The sequence below is a fragment of the Xenopus tropicalis genome, chromosome 9, assembly GCF_000004195.4.
Source record: "Xenopus tropicalis strain Nigerian chromosome 9, UCB_Xtro_10.0, whole genome shotgun sequence".
Classification (NCBI taxonomy): domain Eukaryota; kingdom Metazoa; phylum Chordata; class Amphibia; order Anura; family Pipidae; genus Xenopus; species Xenopus tropicalis.
Genome location: NC_030685.2, coordinates 88,193,528 through 88,213,908, shown reverse-complemented (window position 1 = coordinate 88,213,908; position 20,381 = coordinate 88,193,528). Strand labels below are relative to the sequence as shown.

At 53.3% G+C, this 20,381-nt stretch overlaps 1 protein-coding gene across 10 annotated transcripts in view; it reads left to right on the top strand.

Moving 5' to 3' along the window:
* kalrn (kalirin RhoGEF kinase) overlaps positions 1 to 20,381 on the top strand; it is a 72,250-nt gene that overhangs the window by 10,099 nt on the left and 41,770 nt on the right. For 7 of the 10 annotated variants that reach the window (XM_031892636.1, XM_031892637.1, XM_031892640.1 and 4 more), the window contains exons 16-19: positions 1,335 to 1,436; positions 1,625 to 1,767; positions 2,118 to 2,220; positions 8,432 to 8,678. In XM_031892636.1, the coding sequence (XP_031748496.1) occupies positions 1,335 to 1,436; positions 1,625 to 1,767; positions 2,118 to 2,220; positions 8,432 to 8,678 (595 nt within the window). 10 annotated transcript variants of the gene reach the window in all.

Here is a 20,381-nt window from a genome sequence, read left to right as displayed (position 1 = left end):
CTGTACAGATATGACTCTGATACGCAAGTGCGCCCCCTGCTGTACAGATATGACTCTGATACGCAAGTGCGCCCCCTGCTGTACAGATATGACTCTGATACGCAAGTGCGCCCTGCTGTACAGATAAGATACGAGGCGCGCGCTCTGATACGCAAGTGCGCCCCCTGCTGTACAGATATGACTCTGATACGCAAGTGCGCCCCCTGCTGTACAGATAAGGAAAGTGCGCGGCTCTGATACGCAAGTGCGCCCCCTGCTGTACAGATATGGCTCTGATACGCAAGTGCGCCCCCTGCTGTACTCTGATACGCAAGTGCGCCCCCTGCTGTACAGATAAGGAAATGCACGGCTCTGATACGCAAGTGCGCCCCCTGCTGTACAGATAAGGAAAGTACGCGGCTCTGATACGCAAGTGCGCCCCCTGCTGTACAGATATGACTCTGATACGCAAGTGCGCCCCCTGCTGTACAGATAGATATGGCTTCTGATACGCAAGTGCGCCGCCCCCCTGCTGTACAGATAAGGAAAGTGCGCGGCTCTGATACGCAAGTGCGCCCCCTGCTGTACAGATAAGGCTCTGATACGCAAGTGCGCCCCCTGCTGTACAGATAAGGAAAGTGCGCGGCTCTGATACGCAAGTGCGCCCCCTGCTGTACAGATAAGGCTCTGATACGCAAGTGCGCCCCCTGCTGTACAGATAAGGGAAGTGCGGCGGCTCTGATACGCAAGTGCGCCCCCTGCTGTACAGATAAGAAAGTGCCGCTCTGATACGCAAGTGGCGCCCCCTGCTGTACAGATAGAGGGGAAAGTACGCGGCTCTGATACGCAAGTGCGCCCCCTGCTGTACAGATAAGAAAGTACGCGGCTCTGATACGCAAGTGCGCCCCCTGCTGTACAGATAAGGAAAGTACGCGGCTCTGATACGCAAGTGCGCCCCCTGCTGTACAGATAAGGAAAGTACGCGGCTCTGATACGCAAGTGCGCCCCCTGCTGTACAGATAAGGAAAGTACGCGGCTCTGATACGCAAGTGCGCCCCCTGCTGTACAGATAAGGAAAGTACGCGGCTCTGATACGCAAGTGCGCCCCCTGCTGTACAGATAAGGCTCTGATACACAAGTGCGCCCCCTGCTGTACAGATAAGGAAAGTGCGCGGTTCTGATACACAAGTGCGCCCCCTGCTGTACAGATAAGGAAAGTGCACGGTTCTGATACACAAGTGCGCCCCCTGCTGTACAGATAAGGCTCTGATACACAAGTGCGCCCCCTGCTGTACAGATAAGGAAAGTACACGGTTCTATTTACTACATCGCTGACTCTCTTCTCTCCCTTTCAGACCTCGGAACTGGGGGTGACGGAGCACGTAGAGGGGGACCCCTGTAAGTTTGCCCTATGGTCGGGGCGCACCCCATCATCCGATAACAAGACAGTGCTAAAGGTACGTTTGTCTCTATTGGCTGGGGTACAAGGTGGGACCCCTGGGACTGTCTGTGTGGGTGCACACAGATTGGCTTTTGGCCTTATGACACCGGACATGGTTCTGGTAAAGGTCTGATTGGCTGTTTGTGTTCTGGGATCTCACTGGGTTCTGGTGTAGTGATGGTGTCGATTTGGGTTCCTCCCTAGGCATCTAGTATCGAGGTGAAGCAGGAATGGATCAAGAACATCCGGGAAGTCATTCAGGAAAGGATGATCCATTTGAAAGGAGCCTTGAAAGAACCCATCCAGCCCCCCAAAACTCCAGCAAAGCAGCGCAACAACAGCAAAAGGTACCGGCCCAGAAGGGGGTACAGGTTCAGGGGTTCAGGGCAGCAATGGGGAGCTGGGCTGGGTCTCTAGTTTGAATGTCTGTATCTCACAGCCCCCAGGTGTAAGGCAGTAAGGATAATGGGAGGAGAGTATTAACAATAGCAGTTGCCCTTTCCTAGAGCATAAGGATAATCAGCCGTTACAAAGAGCTGACACTCTAGCACAGGATTCCCAGCGTGCAGCCCTAGGGTTGTTAATGTCCGGAGGCCACAGGATTCCGCCCCATTCTCTAACACATATGGCCGCTTAGGGTTAAAGGGCAAGTGCGGCTTTCACGGTGGGACTAACAGTATCCGTGACTCCCCCCCAGGGACGTACTGGAGGACGCCGATAGCCAGGGGGACGGCAGCAGCCAACCGGACACCATCTCCATCGCCTCCAGAACCTCCCAGAACACCATGGACAGCGACAAGGTGGGTTCCGCTAATAAATAAAGGAGGGGCCTGTAAGGTGGAAATGAGGGGCTGCGTCTGGGTTTCTATTGGTTCCTGGTTACAATCAGTTTCCTTGGTTCATTTGGGTCGAAAGTTGTATAAAATAATATTTTGTAGGCGCCGTTTTAACTCTTTGTCTCCCAAATTAGCTCAGGTGGGGCCCTATGCTTTTAAACTGGGCACCCCGACATGAGCTGGGGGACCCCCCTTTGTACGGAAATCCTTACATTTAACGGGAAACTGTTTCCTTATTAAACTCAGTGGGAATCAGCTACATAAATGGACTCGTACTCCTGTCCGTATGTACGCAGGAAAGTGTCTTTCCACGTGAACTTTTTGAGTATAGGTGTTGGATACTGTGCAAGAATCTAGGAGCAAGTACTGACCAATAAGATTGCAGCTCTCACAGCCCAACAGTGAGGTGCCAGTGAGTATCTTGAAGCTCACAGCCTAATTCACTCTAGTGTTACTATTGGTCCAACTGGTCAGGTGATTTAGGGTACTTACCCAGGTACAGAGCTCGGATTCTCTGTACTTCCTGCTCCTGGGCTGCTCTCTTTCCCATGGTCAGGCAGGAACCTCCCCCTGGGTAAGTGAATCCAATCTCCCCCCAGTACTTACCCAGGTACAGAGCTCTGATTCTCTGACCATGGGAAAGAGAGCAGCCCAGGAGCAGGAAGTACAGAGAATCAGAGCTCTGTACCTGGGTAAGTACTGGGGGGAGATTGGATTCACTTACCCAGGGGGAGGTTCCTGCCTGACCATGGGAAAGAGAGCAGCCCAGGAGCAGGAAGTACAGAGAATCAGAGCTCTGTACCTGGGTAAGTACTGGGGGGAGATTGGATTCACTTACCCAGGGGGGAGGTTCCTGCCTGACCATGGGAAAGAGAGCAGCCCAGGAGCAGGAAGTACAGAGAATCAGAGCTCTGTACCTGGGTAAGTACTGGGGGGAGATTGGATTCACTTACCCAGGGGGAGGTTCCTGCCTGACCATGGGAAAGAGAGCAGCCCAGGAAGCAGGAAGTACAGAGAATCAGAGCTCTGTACCTGGGTAAGTACTGGGGGGAGATTGGATTCACTTACCCAGGGGGAGGTTCCTGCCTGACCATGGGAAAGAGAGCAGCCCAGGAGCAGGAAGTACAGACAGGAACCTCCCCCTGGGTAAGTGAATCCAATCTCCCCCCAGTACTTACCCAGGTACAGAGCTCTGATTCTCTGTACTTCCTGCTCCTGGGCTGCTCTCTTTCCCATGGTCAGGCAGGAACCTCCCCTGGGTAAGTGAATCCAATCTGCTCTCAGGTGTGACGCACAGATAGGAGACTGTTCTCAGGTGTGTCACACCTGAGAACAGTCTGTCTGTGTGTCACACCTGAGAGCAGTCTCCCATCTGTGTGTCACACCTGTCGGCAGTCCGTGCCCTGCGCTCTCGGATCCTTCCCTCCCTCCCCAAGCAGTCGGAACAGCAGCCTAATTGCCAGAGCGCTCTCTGCAAATCACAAGACAGCCCTGACTCCCATGTGACTGTGCTGCAGTCTCTCAGCCTCTCACTGCTGTCCCAGCGTCCGGCCAGGGTGCAGCGCTCTCTCGGGGCCCCGGGACCCTCTCTCTCACCATGAGAAAGTGGCTGAAGACAGATAAGTGGATAAAATCTGTAAGTAGAGCACCCCCAATCCCCGGGGCCCCCCAGCTTGTCCCCCACTATTCCTGCCCCTACAGGGAACATAAAGGGCTGATTGTCTCCTGGGGGGGGGGGCAGAAAGATTAATTGGTCCAGGGCAGGAAATCTTCATCCCCATGTGTTTAACCCTTTAACTACTGGCTTTCCTACCAGCCGGGGGGGCAGGAGGGCAGCTCAGTACTGTTTGTTACATGCAGTACCACTTGTAACCTGCAGCTGGGCAACCAATCCCTCCATAGGCAGCAATAGAACAGCGCCCCCATCTGTTGTAAAGGGTAAGTCAAACTCAAGATGCAGTCAGTGAAAGCAAAGGCACCGGGACCTGCTTGTTGGCTATTAACAGCCGGACAAGCTCTATAGCATTTGTACTTTCCCTTTAATCTCACCCCACATCCCTTTCTAAAGGGCAAATAAACCCAAACAGAAAATAAAAGTAACTTTACTCGGAGTTCTCTCTTGCCCTTTGCTTTGAGGAGCTCTAATAAAGGGAAGGCGCCGGGTCGGGGGATGTCTCTCAATTTATTAGTCTCACTCTTTAAAGGGGAAGTTCACCATTATATTTATATTCATTATGATCTGCTTTAAGCAGCATTATTTGTTTGGGGGCCCCCATACAGCCCCCTATTAAACATTAGGCCACTCCCATTATAGAAAACCCCACCTCATGTTTCTCCCCTGCAGAGCTTACGCTTTTCACTGCGATGCTTTATGAGGATACCTGCCCCATAGAGCTTACAATCTAAAAAATGTCATTTTAACCCTTTTACTGCCAAGAGGGAACTATTTGAGCAATGTGACCTTGTTAGTAGCGGTTGTTGGGGCCGGGAAGCGGGGGGGGGGGGGGGTCGGCCTTGGAAGTAAATGATACAAAATTCCGCAGTCGCAACTAAAGATGCAACTAAAGTTTCTGCATTCTGGGCTTTGTGGGAGGAGCCCAGCTTTGGTTGCTACGCTCAGTGTTCCCTGGCAACAAGAAAGCAGATTGATGGTCCAGACAAGATTCTTGTTGTTTTTTTTTATTACTTATCTCATTGTCGGGAAATGATGCAAAAATAGAACAGGGAGGGAATTTTTCCCTTTAAAGCTCAGTGTGGCCCCGGGCGGTGCAACCGGGTAAAGTCCAGCCAGATACGATCAGTAATTGGGGAGACGCCTCTGTGCCGGGGGCAAGATGGCAGCTGTGCCCGCCCAGGGTGGTGATTGTGGGCCATAAAGATTTATGGCTGAACTTTCCCTCCTGTCAGTAGTCACGTGACCTGGATGTGGCCCCGAGTTTGTGGCCCCCAAATTGTGGCCCTTTGCTGCACCGTTGGAGGCCTCTTGGGGGGCGACCATCAGTGTGACCCTAAATTCATCCGAGGGATGGTTTAGGTGCACCCATGGGTGTCTCCCGTGTGGTCCATATGGGGTGCAGGAGGGATAACCTTTGGGCGCCCGGAATGTTCCGACTGTTACACAGAATGGACTGGGTCGCAGACTTGGACGCTGAGAGTTCAGTGATATCTGGGGGGGCTGCAGGGTGGACTTTGTTGCCTTAGACACCATCAAGTGCTCAGCATCCCTCTGCAGTCTTGTGGCTTTGAAGGGGTTAAGCTGGACCAGTTGCCATGGGGACGGTGTTATCCACCGAGTGGCAGTGATGTCACCGGGACCGGGAACAGTCTGTCCCCTCCTGTTCCTGCCAATCAGCTGGGGGCCGAGCAAAGGGCAGGTATGTCGATTATTAACCTGGGGTAGGTATAGAGCCGGGCACAGCTGGGGTAGGTATAGAGCCGGGCACAGCTGGGGTAGGTATAGAGCTGGGCACAGCTGGGGTAGGTATAGAGCCAGGCAAAGCTGGGGTAGGTATAGAGCCGGGCACAGCTGGGGTAGGTATAGAGCTGGGCACAGCTGGGGTAGGTATAGAGCCAGGCAAAGCTGGGGTAGGTATAGAGCCGGGCACAGCTGGGGTAGGTATAGAGCCGGGCACAGCTGGGGTAGGTATAGAGCCGGGCACAGCTGGGGTAGGTATAGAGCCGGGCAAAGCTGGGGTAGGTATAGAGCCGGGCACAGCTGGGGTAGGTATAGAGCCGGGCACAGCTGGGGTAGGTATAGAGCCGGGCACAGCTGGTGTAGGTATAGAGCCGGGCACAGCTGGGGTAGGTATAGAGCCGGGCAAAGCTGGGGTAGGTATAGAGCCGGGCACAGCTGGGGTAGGTATAGAGCCGGGCACAGCTGGGGTAGGTATAGAGCCGGGCACAGCTGGGGCAGGGACATAGGTGGGCACAGCTGGGGTAGGTATAGAGCCGGGCACAGCTGGGGTAGGTATAGAGCCGGGCACAGCTGGGGTAGGTATAGAGCCGGGCACAGCTGGGGTAGGTATAGAGCCGGGCACAGCTGGGGCAGGGACATAGGTGGGCACAGCTGGGGTAGGTATAGAGCCGGGCACAGCTGGGGTAGGTATAGAGCCGGGCACAGCTGGGGTAGGTATAGAGCCGGGCACAGCTGGGGTTGGTACTTTGCTTTATACCATATGACCCGGCAGGACCCCAGAAGGCTGCAAACAATACTATTGCCCCAGGGTATGAAGGGGGCGCTGCTCCGGGGGGGGGGGGGTAACAAGGAATATCTCAGTTTCATTATATTTAGAGCCGGACAAACTTGCTCGGTGGCTTTTGTGCAGACAGGGCCGTCCCCTCGTTATCTCCACGCAGCTAATTAATACATTTATGCACAAGCTGCCTGGTTGGACAGAAACCAGTGTGGTCTGCGTCATACAATGTGCCCATTTGTTTCCTAGGGTGGGCAGTGCCCGTAGCTGCCTGTGCCCGTAGCTGCCTGTGCCCGTAGCTGCCTGTGCCCGTAGCTGCCTGTGCCCGTAGCTGCCTGTGCTTGTAGCTGCCTGTGCTTGTAGCTGCCTGTGCCCGTAGGTGCCTGTGCCCGTAGGTGCCTGTGCCCGTAGGTGCCAGTGCCCGTAGCTGCCTGTGCCCGTAGCTGCCTGTGCCCGTAGGTGCCTGTGCCCGTAGCTGCCTGTGCCCGTAGCTGCCTGTGCCCGTAGCTGCCTGTGCCCGTAGCTGCCAGTGCCCATAGCTGCCTGTGCCTGTAGGTGCCAGTCAGTAGAGGAGCGCCAGGCAGCTCACTGCAGTAAGATGGGGGACAGGGGCCCTTGTGCAAGGGGGGGGAGGTTTGGGTTGATCAGGATTTGGCCCACTATTCTTCATGGCACACCTGCACCTTGCCCGATATCCCCATGTTGGCGCCACAGTGGCTCAGTGCCCCCCCCCCCGAGTGTCTCTCTTCCCTGGGTAACAGTACCATGTGTCGGTGCCCAGGGGCACCCAGTGATGAATTAGTGGGGTGAGGGGTGAGGCCCCCTGAGCTAATTTTGCTGCTGGGCCCAGTTAGGGAAATGCCCCCTGTACTGCAACAAGTACCCCACACCTAATAGGGGGGTCCCGGGTCCTCTGCTTATTGGCTAGATGGGGACAGTAAGGCAAGATGGGGACAGTAGGGCAAGATGGGGACAGTAGGGCAAGATGGGGACAGTAAGGCAAGATGGGGACAGTAGGGCAAGATGGAGACAGTAGGACAAGATGGAGACAGTAGGGCAAGATGGAGACAGTAGGGCAAGATGGGGACAGTAGGGCAAGATGGAGACAGTAGGGCAAGATGGAGACAGTAGGGCAAGATGGGGACAGTAGGGCAAGATGGGGACAGTAGGGCAAGATGGAGACAGTAGGGCAAGATGGAGACAGTAGGGCAAGATGGAGACAGTAGGGCAAGATGGGGACAGTAGGGCAAGATGGAGACAGTAGGGCAAGATGGGGACAGTAGGGCAAGATGGAGACAGTAGGGCAAGATGGGGACAGTAGGGCAAGATGGAGACAGTAGGGCAAGATGGGGACAGTAGGGCAAGATGGAGACAGTAGGGCAAGATGGGGACAGTAGGGCAAGATGGAGACAGTAGGGCAAGGCACCCTGAGAAATACATATAGAGAAATGGGTAGGTCTGGGGCAAGTAGTGCTTATTTGGCTTTTCGCCCCCCTGGCACCATTGGCCCCGCCACTCTTCCGCATAGATGGATGGGGAAACACTGCCACCTCCTGGATGTTTTGTAGAACACTGTATCTGTGGGACATTCTGCTTATTATTCAGGGGGGTCTGGGGATCTCACACATGAGTGAGTTGGGGGCAGATCACCAACATGACTGAGGATTTAGCGGTGGCAGTGTCCCCCTAAGAAATTTTTTTGAGGGACCCCCACTCCCCAAGTTTTGGGAAGTTTCCATATAAAATGCCTTTTAGAATGATGATAACAGCGAGCTTTTTGCAATAATTTCACTTATCTTTTACAATTATTAATATCACTGTTCTCTAGTTCCGAATGTAAACTACTAGCTGGTTGCTAAGGCCACGGGCCCCAGCAACCAGTCAGTAACTGAATGGCAGATTGGAAGTTGAGTAGAAGGTTATTGAATCCAGGGGTACATGGGACCGTGCCAGGCTGACGCCATTCTCCGTATCCCTTGCAGTTATCTGGGGGCTGTGAACTGACGACGGTTCTGCAGGATTTCATCGCTCTCCACAACAATGAGCTGAGCATTCAGGTGGGGCAAACCGTGGAGCTGCTGGAGAGGCCGAGCGACCGGCCTGGATGGTGCTTAGTCCGGACCACCGACCGGAGCCCCCCGCAGGAAGGGCTGGTACCCAGCAGCGCCCTGTGCATCTCCCACTCGCGGAGCAGCGTCGAAATGGAGTGTTTCTTCCCTTCAGGCAAAGGTAGGGAGGTGTCAGGGGATCGTGGGACTTGTAGTTCTGTTCTGCACTAACCCTGAAGCTTTTGCTGAACTACATCTTTCAGCATCTCAGCAGCGGCCATTTCTATTCTCCCAACTGTTTGGCCTTACTCCCCCCCCATCCTCCCTCTTCCTCCCCCCTTCTATATTTCCCCTCTCCCCCCATTTGTCTCTCTACTCCCCGAACCCCCTTTCCCTTCCCCTCTCTCCTTTCCGTTTGCCATTCCCACTTTCTCCTGTGTATAACCAATAAGTATTGGGGGGCCCAGATGTTGTACAATGGGCAGCAGTACAATGTGTTACGATTGGAATAGAGGCAAGTGGTGGTTACTTGGGGTAAAGGGGATGAGGCAGTTATTCTGGGGGGTATTTATGCTCTCTAACTGGGTAAAGTAGAAGAATAAATGAATTATGGACCCAATGGGAACCTCCTGGTACAGATTCATTCGTCCCCTGTAAGTTTGTTTCCTTGGCTTCTCAATGTGTTGTTTCTCCACTAGAGGGCGCCGCTCCACCATCTATTTCAGAGTTAGGCCGAGGGAATGTGGGGCCCAGTTATGGGAAGGGCCTGGCTGTGCCCCTATAAACAAACAGAGGGGGGCACGGGGGGGCACAGAGGGGGCAATTTGCCCATGAGTCGGGACCCACGATGCACAAATTACAATTTCACTCTCGGACACTAAAAGACCATAAATCCGGCCCTTACAGTTACCAGATCATAGATCCCACCTTGTCCAAGGGCAGATGCACCCCTAGAAGGTGTGGGCCAAGGAGCTTGCAATCTATTGCTATAAATGAGGCTACAGGCCAGGAATGGGCAGGGAGCTGAGGTTATTGGGAGAGAATTAGCAGCTTTGTACAAATCAGGGACATAATGAGTAATTAGTATCAGGCTCACACCATCATGTGCTAATGAGCATTAATTGGTTCTGACTTGGTTCAGCCCAGGTGACACCGCCAGGGAATTCCCTTCCGTCATGGTTTAAACCCTTTGCCTCCCGTTGGCAGTTGTGATCCTGGCGCCCCCTGCTGGACAGGGGATATTGTTCCTACGCCCGCGCCCAATGGGTCAGTTATACAGAAAAGTCCTGTGTCGGACCCAGTGACTATGCCTGAATATCTGCTTGGCATGGGGGGGGGGGGGAAGGGGTTAAACTGGCATCGATCATAGTCTCCCAGATCCACGTCTGATTGGAGCCGGGGGCACAGGGATTGGGTTCTATGGGGCAACTCTGAATATGGGGCAACTCTGCCAGGGATCCTGTTTGGTGCCCACTATGGAAGTACAAGTTGTATATTATTACACTGTATGTAGCTCCCCCTTTGCTACACTTGATAGGCCAGTTCCAGGGTGGGTGAGAATATGTGGGTTTATAGATGAAAAGGCACCTCCCCCCCTTGGCCCCGGGGCCCCAACACATAAACAGGCAACTCCCTGCGATGAAGGAAACTGTCCTCGTTCCGCCTGAATAAACATCCCCGGTACCTGCCCCAGAGGAACCCAGTGAGTCCCATCCGTTTGGCCCCAAAACAAACGTTTATCCCTGGGACCCGCTCAGGGGGGTCAGACAGGTCCTTCCTGCCCCCCCCCCCCCCCCCCGCTCCAGTTTGGCAGCTCCTTCCAGCCCGTTGTACAGCACTACGGCGTATGTTTGTGTACCAATGTGCCGCCATGTTCCCCGACGGGCAGATCTGCCATTGTCTCGCCCTCGGGCAAAGCGCAAATTTGCTTTTATCTCCCCTGGGCTGTCAGTTCCTGCCCGATAAGCTTTGTACATAAGCCTCAAAGAGCCGTCGGACGGTCCATCTGTCGCAGTGTGAGCTGATCCGTTCCTGCCGGCGCCAGTTCTCTGGCCTCTGCCAATGGCCGCGGGCGATTTTAGGGCACCATGTTGGCACCCGGAGCTGCTGGGAATCCTTTGCAAATGAGCCTTTTTCTTGCAAAAAATATCATTGGTTCATTTGTTTCCAGGTTTCAATGAAATTCTGTACTGGGGGGGGGGGGGTATTTGCCCCCTGCGCACAGTTGGTGCCACTCAGGGTTCAGCGTGTTTACCCCGGGGGCAATATTTGCATTCTGCACGGATGGCATTGCCCCCAAGCATAGAAGGTGCCGTGATTTGCTCTCGCCCCTGCGCTGGGGCACGTGGGCTGCATGTGGTTGGCAGGATGAGCCGTGACCCCGAGGATTGTGGGGGTTCAGCCAGTTTGCAAGGGAACAGAACCAACGCCCGAAGCCAATGACCCGCGGATCAGGGGGTCTAAAGTTACAGCGGCGCTGCCCGTCCCTCGCCAGCCTGACTGTTCCTGGAGTTCATGGTGCCAGGTGTGCGCTCAGTAAATATGTGGGGGGGGGGGGCAGCTTGGCACTACCACAAACAGAGCTGACAGTCGGATAAGTACACAGAGGATACAGGAGATACCGTGTAACAGAGCTGACAGTCGGATAAGTGCACAGAGGATACAGGAGATACCGTGTAACAGAGCTGACAGTCGGATAAGTGCACAGAAGATACAGGAGATACCGTGTAACAGAGCTGACAGTCGGATAAGTACACAGAGGATACAGGGGATACCGTGTAACAGAGCTGACAGTCGGATAAGTGCACAGAAGATACAGGAGATACCGTGTAACAGAGCTGACAGTCGGATAAGTACACAGAGGATACAGGGGATACCGTGTAACAGAGCTGACAGTCGGATAAGTGCACAGAAGATACAGGAGATACCGTGTAACAGAGCTGACAGTCGGATAAGTGCACAGAAGATACAGGAGATACCGTGTAACAGAGCTGACAGTCGGATAAGTACACAGAAGATACAGGGGATACCGTGTAACAGAGCTGACAGTCGGATAAGTGCACAGAAGATACAGGAGATACCGTGTAACAGAGCTGACAGTCGGATAAGTACACAGAGGATACAGGGGATACCGTGTAACAGAGCTGACAGTCGGATAAGTGCACAGAGAAGGGATACCGTGTAACAGAGCTGACAGTCGGATAAGTACACAGAGGATACAGGGGATACCGTGTAACAGAGCTGACAGTCGGATAAGTGCACAGAAGATACAGGAGATACCGTGTAACAGAGCTGACAGTCGGATAAGTGCACAGAAGATACAGGAGATACCGTGTAACAGAGCTGACAGTCGGATAAGTACACAGAAGATACAGGGGATACCGTGTAACAGAGCTGACAGTCGGATAAGTGCACAGAAGATACAGGAGATACCGTGTAACAGAGCTGACAGTCGGATAAGTACACAGAGGATACAGGGGATACCGTGTAACAGAGCTGACAGTCGGATAAGTGCACAGAAGATACAGGAGATACCGTGTAACAGAGCTGACAGTCGGATAAGTACACAGAGGATACAGGGGATACCGTGTAACAGAGCTGACAGTCGGATAAGTACACAGAGGATACAGGGGATACCGTGTAACAGAGCTGACAGTCGGATAAGTACACAGAGGATACAGGGGATACCGTGTAACAGAGCTGACAGTCGGATAAGTACACAGAGGATACAGGGGATACCGTGTAACAGAGCTGACAGTCGGATAAGTACACAGAGGATACAGGGGATACCGTGTAACAGAGCTGACAGTCGGATAAGTACACAGAAGATACAGGGGATACCGTGTAACAGAGCTGACAGTCGGATAAGGATACAGGGGATACCGTGTAACAGAGCTGACAGTCGGATAAGGATACAGGGGATACCGTGTAACAGAGCTGACAAACAGTACACAGGCACAGTTTCTCTCTGTGGACTTTCAGCCCAGTCCCTCCCCCAGTCCCTTAGCCCCTCCTACTCTGCAAAGTCCCCGCCCTCCCCAGTGCTGAGCCAGTCTGTGCGGCACACTCACTGGGATACAATACAACACAACACTGTGTGACTGTCCCGGGAGCTTTGGCCATGAGAGGTGCTGGCACGGGATGAAGGGTGGCACTGCCAAGTACCCCTCGGGCTCCTGCCTGGGGTGGCTCTGTACCCGCTGCTGCTGCTGCTTCTTTGCAACAGGTGAGTGAGATTTGCCCTCGGCCAGAGCCACAGGGGCTGATAAGGCTGTTTGTCTATAGGGGAGGGACACTGGGGTTGTGTGCCCATAGGGGACTGGCACTGATATGTTTGTGTGCCCGTAGGGGACTGGCACTGATATGTTTGTGTGCCCATAGGGGACTGGCACTGATATGTTTGTGTGCCCATAGGGGACTGGCACTGATATGTTTGTGTGCCCATAGGGGACTGGCACTGATATGTTTGTGTGCCCATAGGGGACTGGCACTGATATGTTTGTGTGCCCATAGGGGACTGGCGCTGATATGTTTGTGTGCCCATAGGGGACTGGCGCTGATATGTTTGTGTGCCCATAGGGGACTGGCGCTGATATGTTTGTGTGCCCATAGGGGACTGGCACTGATATGTTTGTGTGCCCATAGGGGACTGGCACTGATATCTTTGTGTGCCCGTATGGGACTGGTACTAATATGTTTGTGTGCCCATAAAGGAGAGACACTGGTAATGTGTGCCCATAGGGGACTGGCACTGATATGTTTGTGTGCCCATAGGGGACTGGCACTGATATGTTTGTGTGCCCATAGGGGACTGGCACTGATATGTTTGTGTGCCCATAGGGGACTGGCACTGATATGTTTGTGTGCCCATAGGGGACTGGCACTGATATGTTTGTGTGCCCATAGGGGACTGGCACTGATGTTTGTGTGCCCATAGGGTACTGGCACTGATATGTTTGTGTGCCCATAGGGGACTGGCACTGATATGTTTGTGTGCCCGTATGGGACTGGTACTAATATGTTTGTGTGCCCATAAAGGAGAGACACTGGTAATGTGTGCCCATAGGGGACTGGCACGGGCTGTGTGTCTGTAGGGGACTGGCATGGGCAGTGTAGTAGTTGTGGCTGCTCAGGGACACGCTGTGGTTGCTCTGTGCCAGGGTTTATACATTACAGGGACTGACCCATTGGGCACAGGGGGTTGTGGTGCTGGTACAGGTGCCAGGGGTGGGTACATTTCTCACTGTGTTTTTGCCCAGTTTGACTCTTTTATATCCAGGATTCATTAATGCAACTAACTGTGCCCAGTCTGTACCTTATTTACCTGTTTACACACTGTCACTTACCTGCCCGGTACCCACCGTCATGTTGCCCCTCTGGCTCGGCCCACCTGTTATTATACGGGTGCCTGGGTGCTGTGCCAGCAGGTGGTGCCACCCAACAACACAATCCAGATTGGGGTTTGTTTAGGTTCTGGGTTCTGTAACTGTGTCCGTCACTCCCAAATCCCTTGTGTTCTAGTCCAACTGCAACTCCCTCCCTTCCCAGCCGCTCCAGGAAATCTGCTTGGCACGCTCGTTAGTAGCGGGCACGCTCATTAGTACCGGGCACACTCATTGTGGAAACTGGGTCCCTAACCGGGGTACAAATCCCAGAATGTAGCTTTTTGACTGCTTGATAGAGAATTCTGGGAGTTGTAGTGCAGGGGGCTCAAGGGACAGGCTGAATCCATCCCTGGGAGTTGTAGTTTATTGCACAGATAGACCCAGGTATTTGATTTCCATTGTCTGGAAGGGGAGTTTGATATTTTTTATCTATTTTTTTTATTTTTAATGTGTTCAATGTGCCCCCCCCAATCTCTTAGGGAACAGAGGGCCCCCTAACTGGCAGCCATAGGAAACTGAATAAAATCATGGGGGGCAGGTTGGCAGCCCAGGCTTGGCATTTGCCCCCTTAACCCCCGTGCCCTCACAGCTGGTGCCCCTTTAGCCTTTATACCCCTGCAGCTGGGGCATTAGGGGATCACACTTGCCATTTGCTACGTTTGGCCCTTGTGCTCTCACAGCTGGGGCCCCGGGGGGGGTAACAGGCCCCACATTCCTCCCTCTGTGCCCTTTGATGTGCGGCCGCTCCCCGGTGGCTCCTTTTCCTCACCCCATCAGATTTCCCCATCAGCGGGGGGCTACGGGGGGCTGCTTCCTATTAGCCATTACTGGCAGCCCCCCAGCCTTTATTGTTCATTACAGATTAAAGGGAAAGCTAACCCTTCAATTCACTGCTAGTAAGTTGGTCTTTTTTGTGTGTATTTGTTTCTAATCTCTGCAGCTTGGGATGTCAGGGAGTTATAGTTCATTGTATCTATAGCCATCCCACTTGTGCAAACACAACTGTTGGTGTAAGAACAAGGTGCAACTCACAGACTCACTAGTGTTTATTAAGAAATAAAATGGCAGTTAGTGAGGCGGCAGCAGGGCACTTTCCCTTTCCTGGCATTGCCGGGGCAGATAGGTAGGCATTGCCAGGGTAGATGGGAAGGCATTGCCAGGGTAGATGGGAAGGCATTGATGGGGCAGATAGGAAGGCATTGCCAGGGTAGATGGGAAGGCATTGCCGGGGCAGATAGGAAGGCATTGCCGGGGCAGATGGGAAGGCATTGATGGGGCAGATAGGAAGGCATTGCCAGGGTAGATGGGAAGGCATTGCCGGGGGAGATAGGAAGGCATTGCCGGGGCAGATGGGAAGGCATTGATGGGGCAGATAGGAAGGCATTGCCAGGGTAGATGGGAAGGCATTGATGGGGCAGATAGGAAGGCATTGCCAGGGTAGATGGGAAGGCATTGATGGGGCAGATAGGAAGGCATTGCCAGGGTAGATGGGAAGGCATTGCCGGGGTAGATGGGAAGGCATTGATGGGGCAGATAGGAAGGCATTGCCAGGGTAGATGGGAAGGCATTGCCGGGGCAGATGGGAAGGCATTGATGGGGCAGATAGGAAGGCATTGCCGGGGCAAATCCACAATAGAAGCCATTGGGGCTTATTATGGGACAGAATATAACTGCCCTACTGGTGCCACGTTTGTGGGTCTCTGGGGAGTAACCGGGGCCCCCCAATCCCTGACTCCCCCTGAGCCGTCGGGCACCGCTGGGAGCGCTACTGCCCCTGTGATGTTCATGTTGTTCCCATCAGCGAGTGCAGCTGTTTCCTCCCCAGCTGGGATGGATTTACCCCCGGCCGTCACTCTCATTCCCCCATCAGGTGCCTGCCCCCCCCCCCCAGTCTTTAGCTGCCACAGATAAACCTAACCATCCCCCCACATCTGTTTCTTCCCTTTATCACTGATTGCAAGCTCTTCAGGTCAGGGACATCATTGGGCTGTGGGGGGGGGGGGGATTGGCTGAGACTCCGTATCCTGTATCTGTATTTACTGAACCCCTGTGTTTGTTATTTCCCCGACTGCTTAGCCCCGCCCACATTATCACTATGCAGTGTTACCATAGTAACCAGACCGTTATAAGGGGATTGTAGGTCAGTGTAGAACTATGATAAGTACAGAGAGTACAGTCACAGCACCCCCCTTGCCTTACTATACACACTGCCCCCCAGTTACAGCCCCTTCCCCTGACACCCCCTTGCCTTACTATACACACTGCCCCCCAGTTACAGCCCCTTCCCCTGACACCCCCTTGCCTTACTATACACACTGTCCCCCAGTTACAGCCCCTTCCCCTGACACCCCCTTGCCTTACTATACACACTGTCCCCCCCAGTTACAGCCCCTTCCCCTGACACCCCCTTGCCTTACTATACACACTGCCCCCCCAGTTACAGCCCCTTCCCCTGATACCCCCTTGCCTTACTATACACACTGCTCCCCAGTTACAGCTCCTTCCCCTGACACCCCCTTGCCTTACTATACACACTGCCCCCCCAGTTACAGCCCCTTCCCCTGATACCCCCTTGCCTTACTATACACACTGTCCCCCAGTTACAGCCCCTTCCCCTGACACCCCCTTGCCTTACTATACACACTGTCCCCCAGTTACAGCCCCTTCCCCTGACACCCCCTTGCCTTACTATACACACTGTCCCCCAGTTACAGCCCCTTCCCCTGACACCCCCTTGCCTTACTATACACACTGTCCCCCAGTTACAGCCCCTTCCCCTGACACCCCCTTGCCTTACTATACACACTGTCCCCCAGTTACAGCCCCTTCCCCTGACACCCCCTTGCCTTACTATACACACTGTCCCCCAGTTACAGCCCCTTCCCCTGACACCCCCTTGCCTTACTATACACACTGCCCCCCAGTTACAGCCCCTTCCCCTGATACCCCCTTGCCTTACTATACACACTGCCCCCCCAGTTACAGCCCCTGTCACCCCCTTGCCTTACTATACACACTGTCCCCCAGTTACAGCTCCTTCCCCTGACACCCCCTTGCCTTACTATACACACTGCTCCCCAGTTACAGCTCCTTCCCCTGACACCCCCTTGCCTTACTATACACACTGCTCCCCAGTTACAGCTCCTTCCCCTGACACCCCCTTGCCTTACTATACACACTGCTCCCCAGTTACAGCCCCTTCCCCTGACACCCCCTTGCCTTACTATACACACTGCTCCCCAGTTACAGCTCCTTCCCCTGACACCCCCTTGCCTTACTATACACACTGCCCCCCAGTTACAGCCCCTTCCCCTGATACCCCCTTGCCTTACTATACACACTGCCCCCCAGTTACAGCCCCTTCCCCTGATACCCCCTTGCCTTACTATACACACTGTCCCCCAGTTACAGCCCCTTCCCCTGATACCCCCTTGCCTTACTATACACACTGCCCCCCCCCAGTTACAGCCCCTGTCACCCCCTTGCCTTACAATACACACTGTCCCCCAGTTACAGCCCCTTCCCCTGACACCCCCTTGCCTTACTATACACACTGCCCCCCCAGTTACAGCCCCTGTCACCCCGTTGCCTTACAATACACACTGCCCCCCAGTTACAGCCCCTGTCACCCCCTTGCCTTACAATACACACTGTCCCCCAGTTACAGCCCCTTCCCCTGACACCCCCTTGCCTTACTATACACACTGCCCCCCAGTTACAGCCCCTTCCCCTGATACCCCCTTGCCTTACTATACACACTGCCCCCCCCAGTTACAGCCCCTGTCACCCCCTTGCCTTACAATACACACTGCCCCCCAGTTACAGCCCCTTCCCCTGACACCCCCTTGCCTTACTATACACACTGCCCCCCAGTTACAGCCCCTTCCCCTGACACCCCCTTGCCTTACTATACACACTGCCCCCCAGTAGCAACATAACACACTGTGACGCTGCAGATGACAGAGCAGAAGGGTAGGATGGGCAGCTGGTATCTGTTGGGGCAATAAAGAATGACAGTTGGGTGGTCAGACCAGTTCTGCCACATTCCGGCTTCTCCCCATGACAAAGAAGAATGAGGAAACAGCGGCCCCAGCGCCGGGGATTGTGCCCTTGTCATTCGGGCATTTTCTTTCCAGGGAGTCAGCTCTGCCCTTGGGAATGGGACATGGGAAACTCACTATTACTCACTATTACTCACTAGTATTGTGAGGCCCCGGCAGGGGCTGAAAGGCTTTCTCTATGGGGGGCAGAGTGCAGTTTCACCCTGTATTGTGTCAGGGAAAGGGCAGTAAAGCAAGAAGGGGTTAATGCTGAGGCCGTTCCTAACCTGATACATATAGGGGTGAGTTTAGGGTACAGTGGGGCCACCATACAATAAACTGGCCTATAGAGCGCAACAGATAGAGAAGCTATGCTGCCGCTCGCCTTGCTATTAAGGCTTTAATGGGTTAATACCGCAGCCGTAATAATAAACTTTATTTCTTTATAGACCCCTCTCGCCACATTGTTGCGCTTCTAATCCACATCTGCGGCCGCTTAACTTCTGAGCAAATCGGCTTAGCGCCAGATACGTGCGAAGGTGCCGGGGATTAGTATCGGTGTCACCGAGCCTCCTTATTAAATTATCCCCTTTGCACTAAACCCTTTAATGGGATTATTCTGATTAGGAAAGTGGATTTTGGGATGAAATAATATATAATTTCCCCCCAATGATTTCAGCTACAGTTTCACGTTTGAATTTTATCTGTTTCAGTTTTATCCGCCGATATCCTCCCTTACTGAATATATCCAGTTACATGCTCTGTTATACAGATAGCTAGAATCTCAGCCATAAAGCAGGGCAGGACTGCTGCTTACAATGGGGGGATCAGATAGGATCTGTGCCACTGTGACAGAATGCTCTGTTATACAGATAGCTAGAATCTCAGCCATAAAGCAGGGCAGGACTGCTGCTTACAATGGGGGGGGGGGATCAGATAGGATCTGTGCCACTGTGACAGAATGCTCTGTTATACAGATAGCTAGAATCTCAGCCATAAAGCAGGGCAGGACTGCTGCTTACAATGGGGGGATCAGATAGGATCTGTGCCACTGTGACAGAATGCTCTGTTATACAGATAGCTAGAATCTCAGCCATAAAGCAGGGCAGGACTGCTGCTTACAATGGGGGGGGGGATCAGATAGGATCTGTGCCACTGTGACAGAATGCTCTGTTATACAGATAGCTAGAATCTCAGCCATAAAGCAGGGCAGGACTGCTGCTTACAATGGGGGATCAGATAGGATCTGTGCCACTGTGACAGAATGCTCTGTTATACAGATAGCTAGAATCTCAGCCATAAAGCAGGGCAGGACTGCTGCTTACAATGGGGGGGGGGGATCAGATAGGATCTGTGCCACTGTGACAGAATGCTCTGTTATACAGATAGCTAGAATCTCAGCCATAAAGCAGGGCAGGACTGCTGCTTACAATGGGGGGATCAGATAGGATCTGTGCCACTGTGACAGAATGCTCTGTTATACAGATAGCTAGAATCTCAGCCATAAAGCAGGGCAGGACTGCTGCTTACAATGGGGGGATCAGATAGGATCTGTGCCACTGTGACAGAATGCTCTGTTATACAGATAGCTAGAATCTCAGCCATAAAGCAGGGCAGGACTGCTGCTTACAATGGGGGGATCAGATAGGATCTGTGCCACTGTGACAGAATGCTCTGTTATACAGATAGCTAGAATCTCAGCCATAAAGCAGGGCAGGACTGCTGCTTACAATGGGGGGATAGGATCTGTGCCACTGTGACAGAATGCTCTGTTATACAGATAGCTAGAATCTCAGCCATAAAGCAGGGCAGGACTGCTGCTTACAATGGGGGGATCAGATAGGATCTGTGCCACTGTGACAGAATGCTCTGTTATACAGATAGCTAGAATCTCAGCCATAAAGCAGGGCAGGACTGCTGCTTACAATGGGGGGGGGGGGGATCAGATAGGATCTGTGCCACTGTGACAGAATGCTCTGTTATACAGATAGCTAGAATCTCAGCCATAAAGCAGGGCAGGACTGCTGCTTACAATGGGGGGATCAGATAGGATCTGTGCCACTGTGACAGAATGCTCTGTTATACAGATAGCTAGAATCTCAGCCATAAAGCAGGGCAGGACTGCTGCTTACAATGGGGGGATCAGATAGGATCTGTGCCACTGTGACAGAATGCTCTGTTATACAGATAGCTAGAATCTCAGCCATAAAGCAGGGCAGGACTGCTGCTTACAATGGGGGGGGGGATCAGATAGGATCTGTGCCACTGTGACAGAATGCTCTGTTATACAGATAGCTAGAATCTCAGCCATAAAGCAGGGCAGGACTGCTGCTTACAATGGGGGGGGGGGGGATAGGATCTGTGCCACTGTGACAGAATGCTCTGTTATACAGATAGCTAGAATCTCAGCCATAAAGCAGGGCAGGACTGCTGCTTACAATGGGGGGATCAGATAGGATC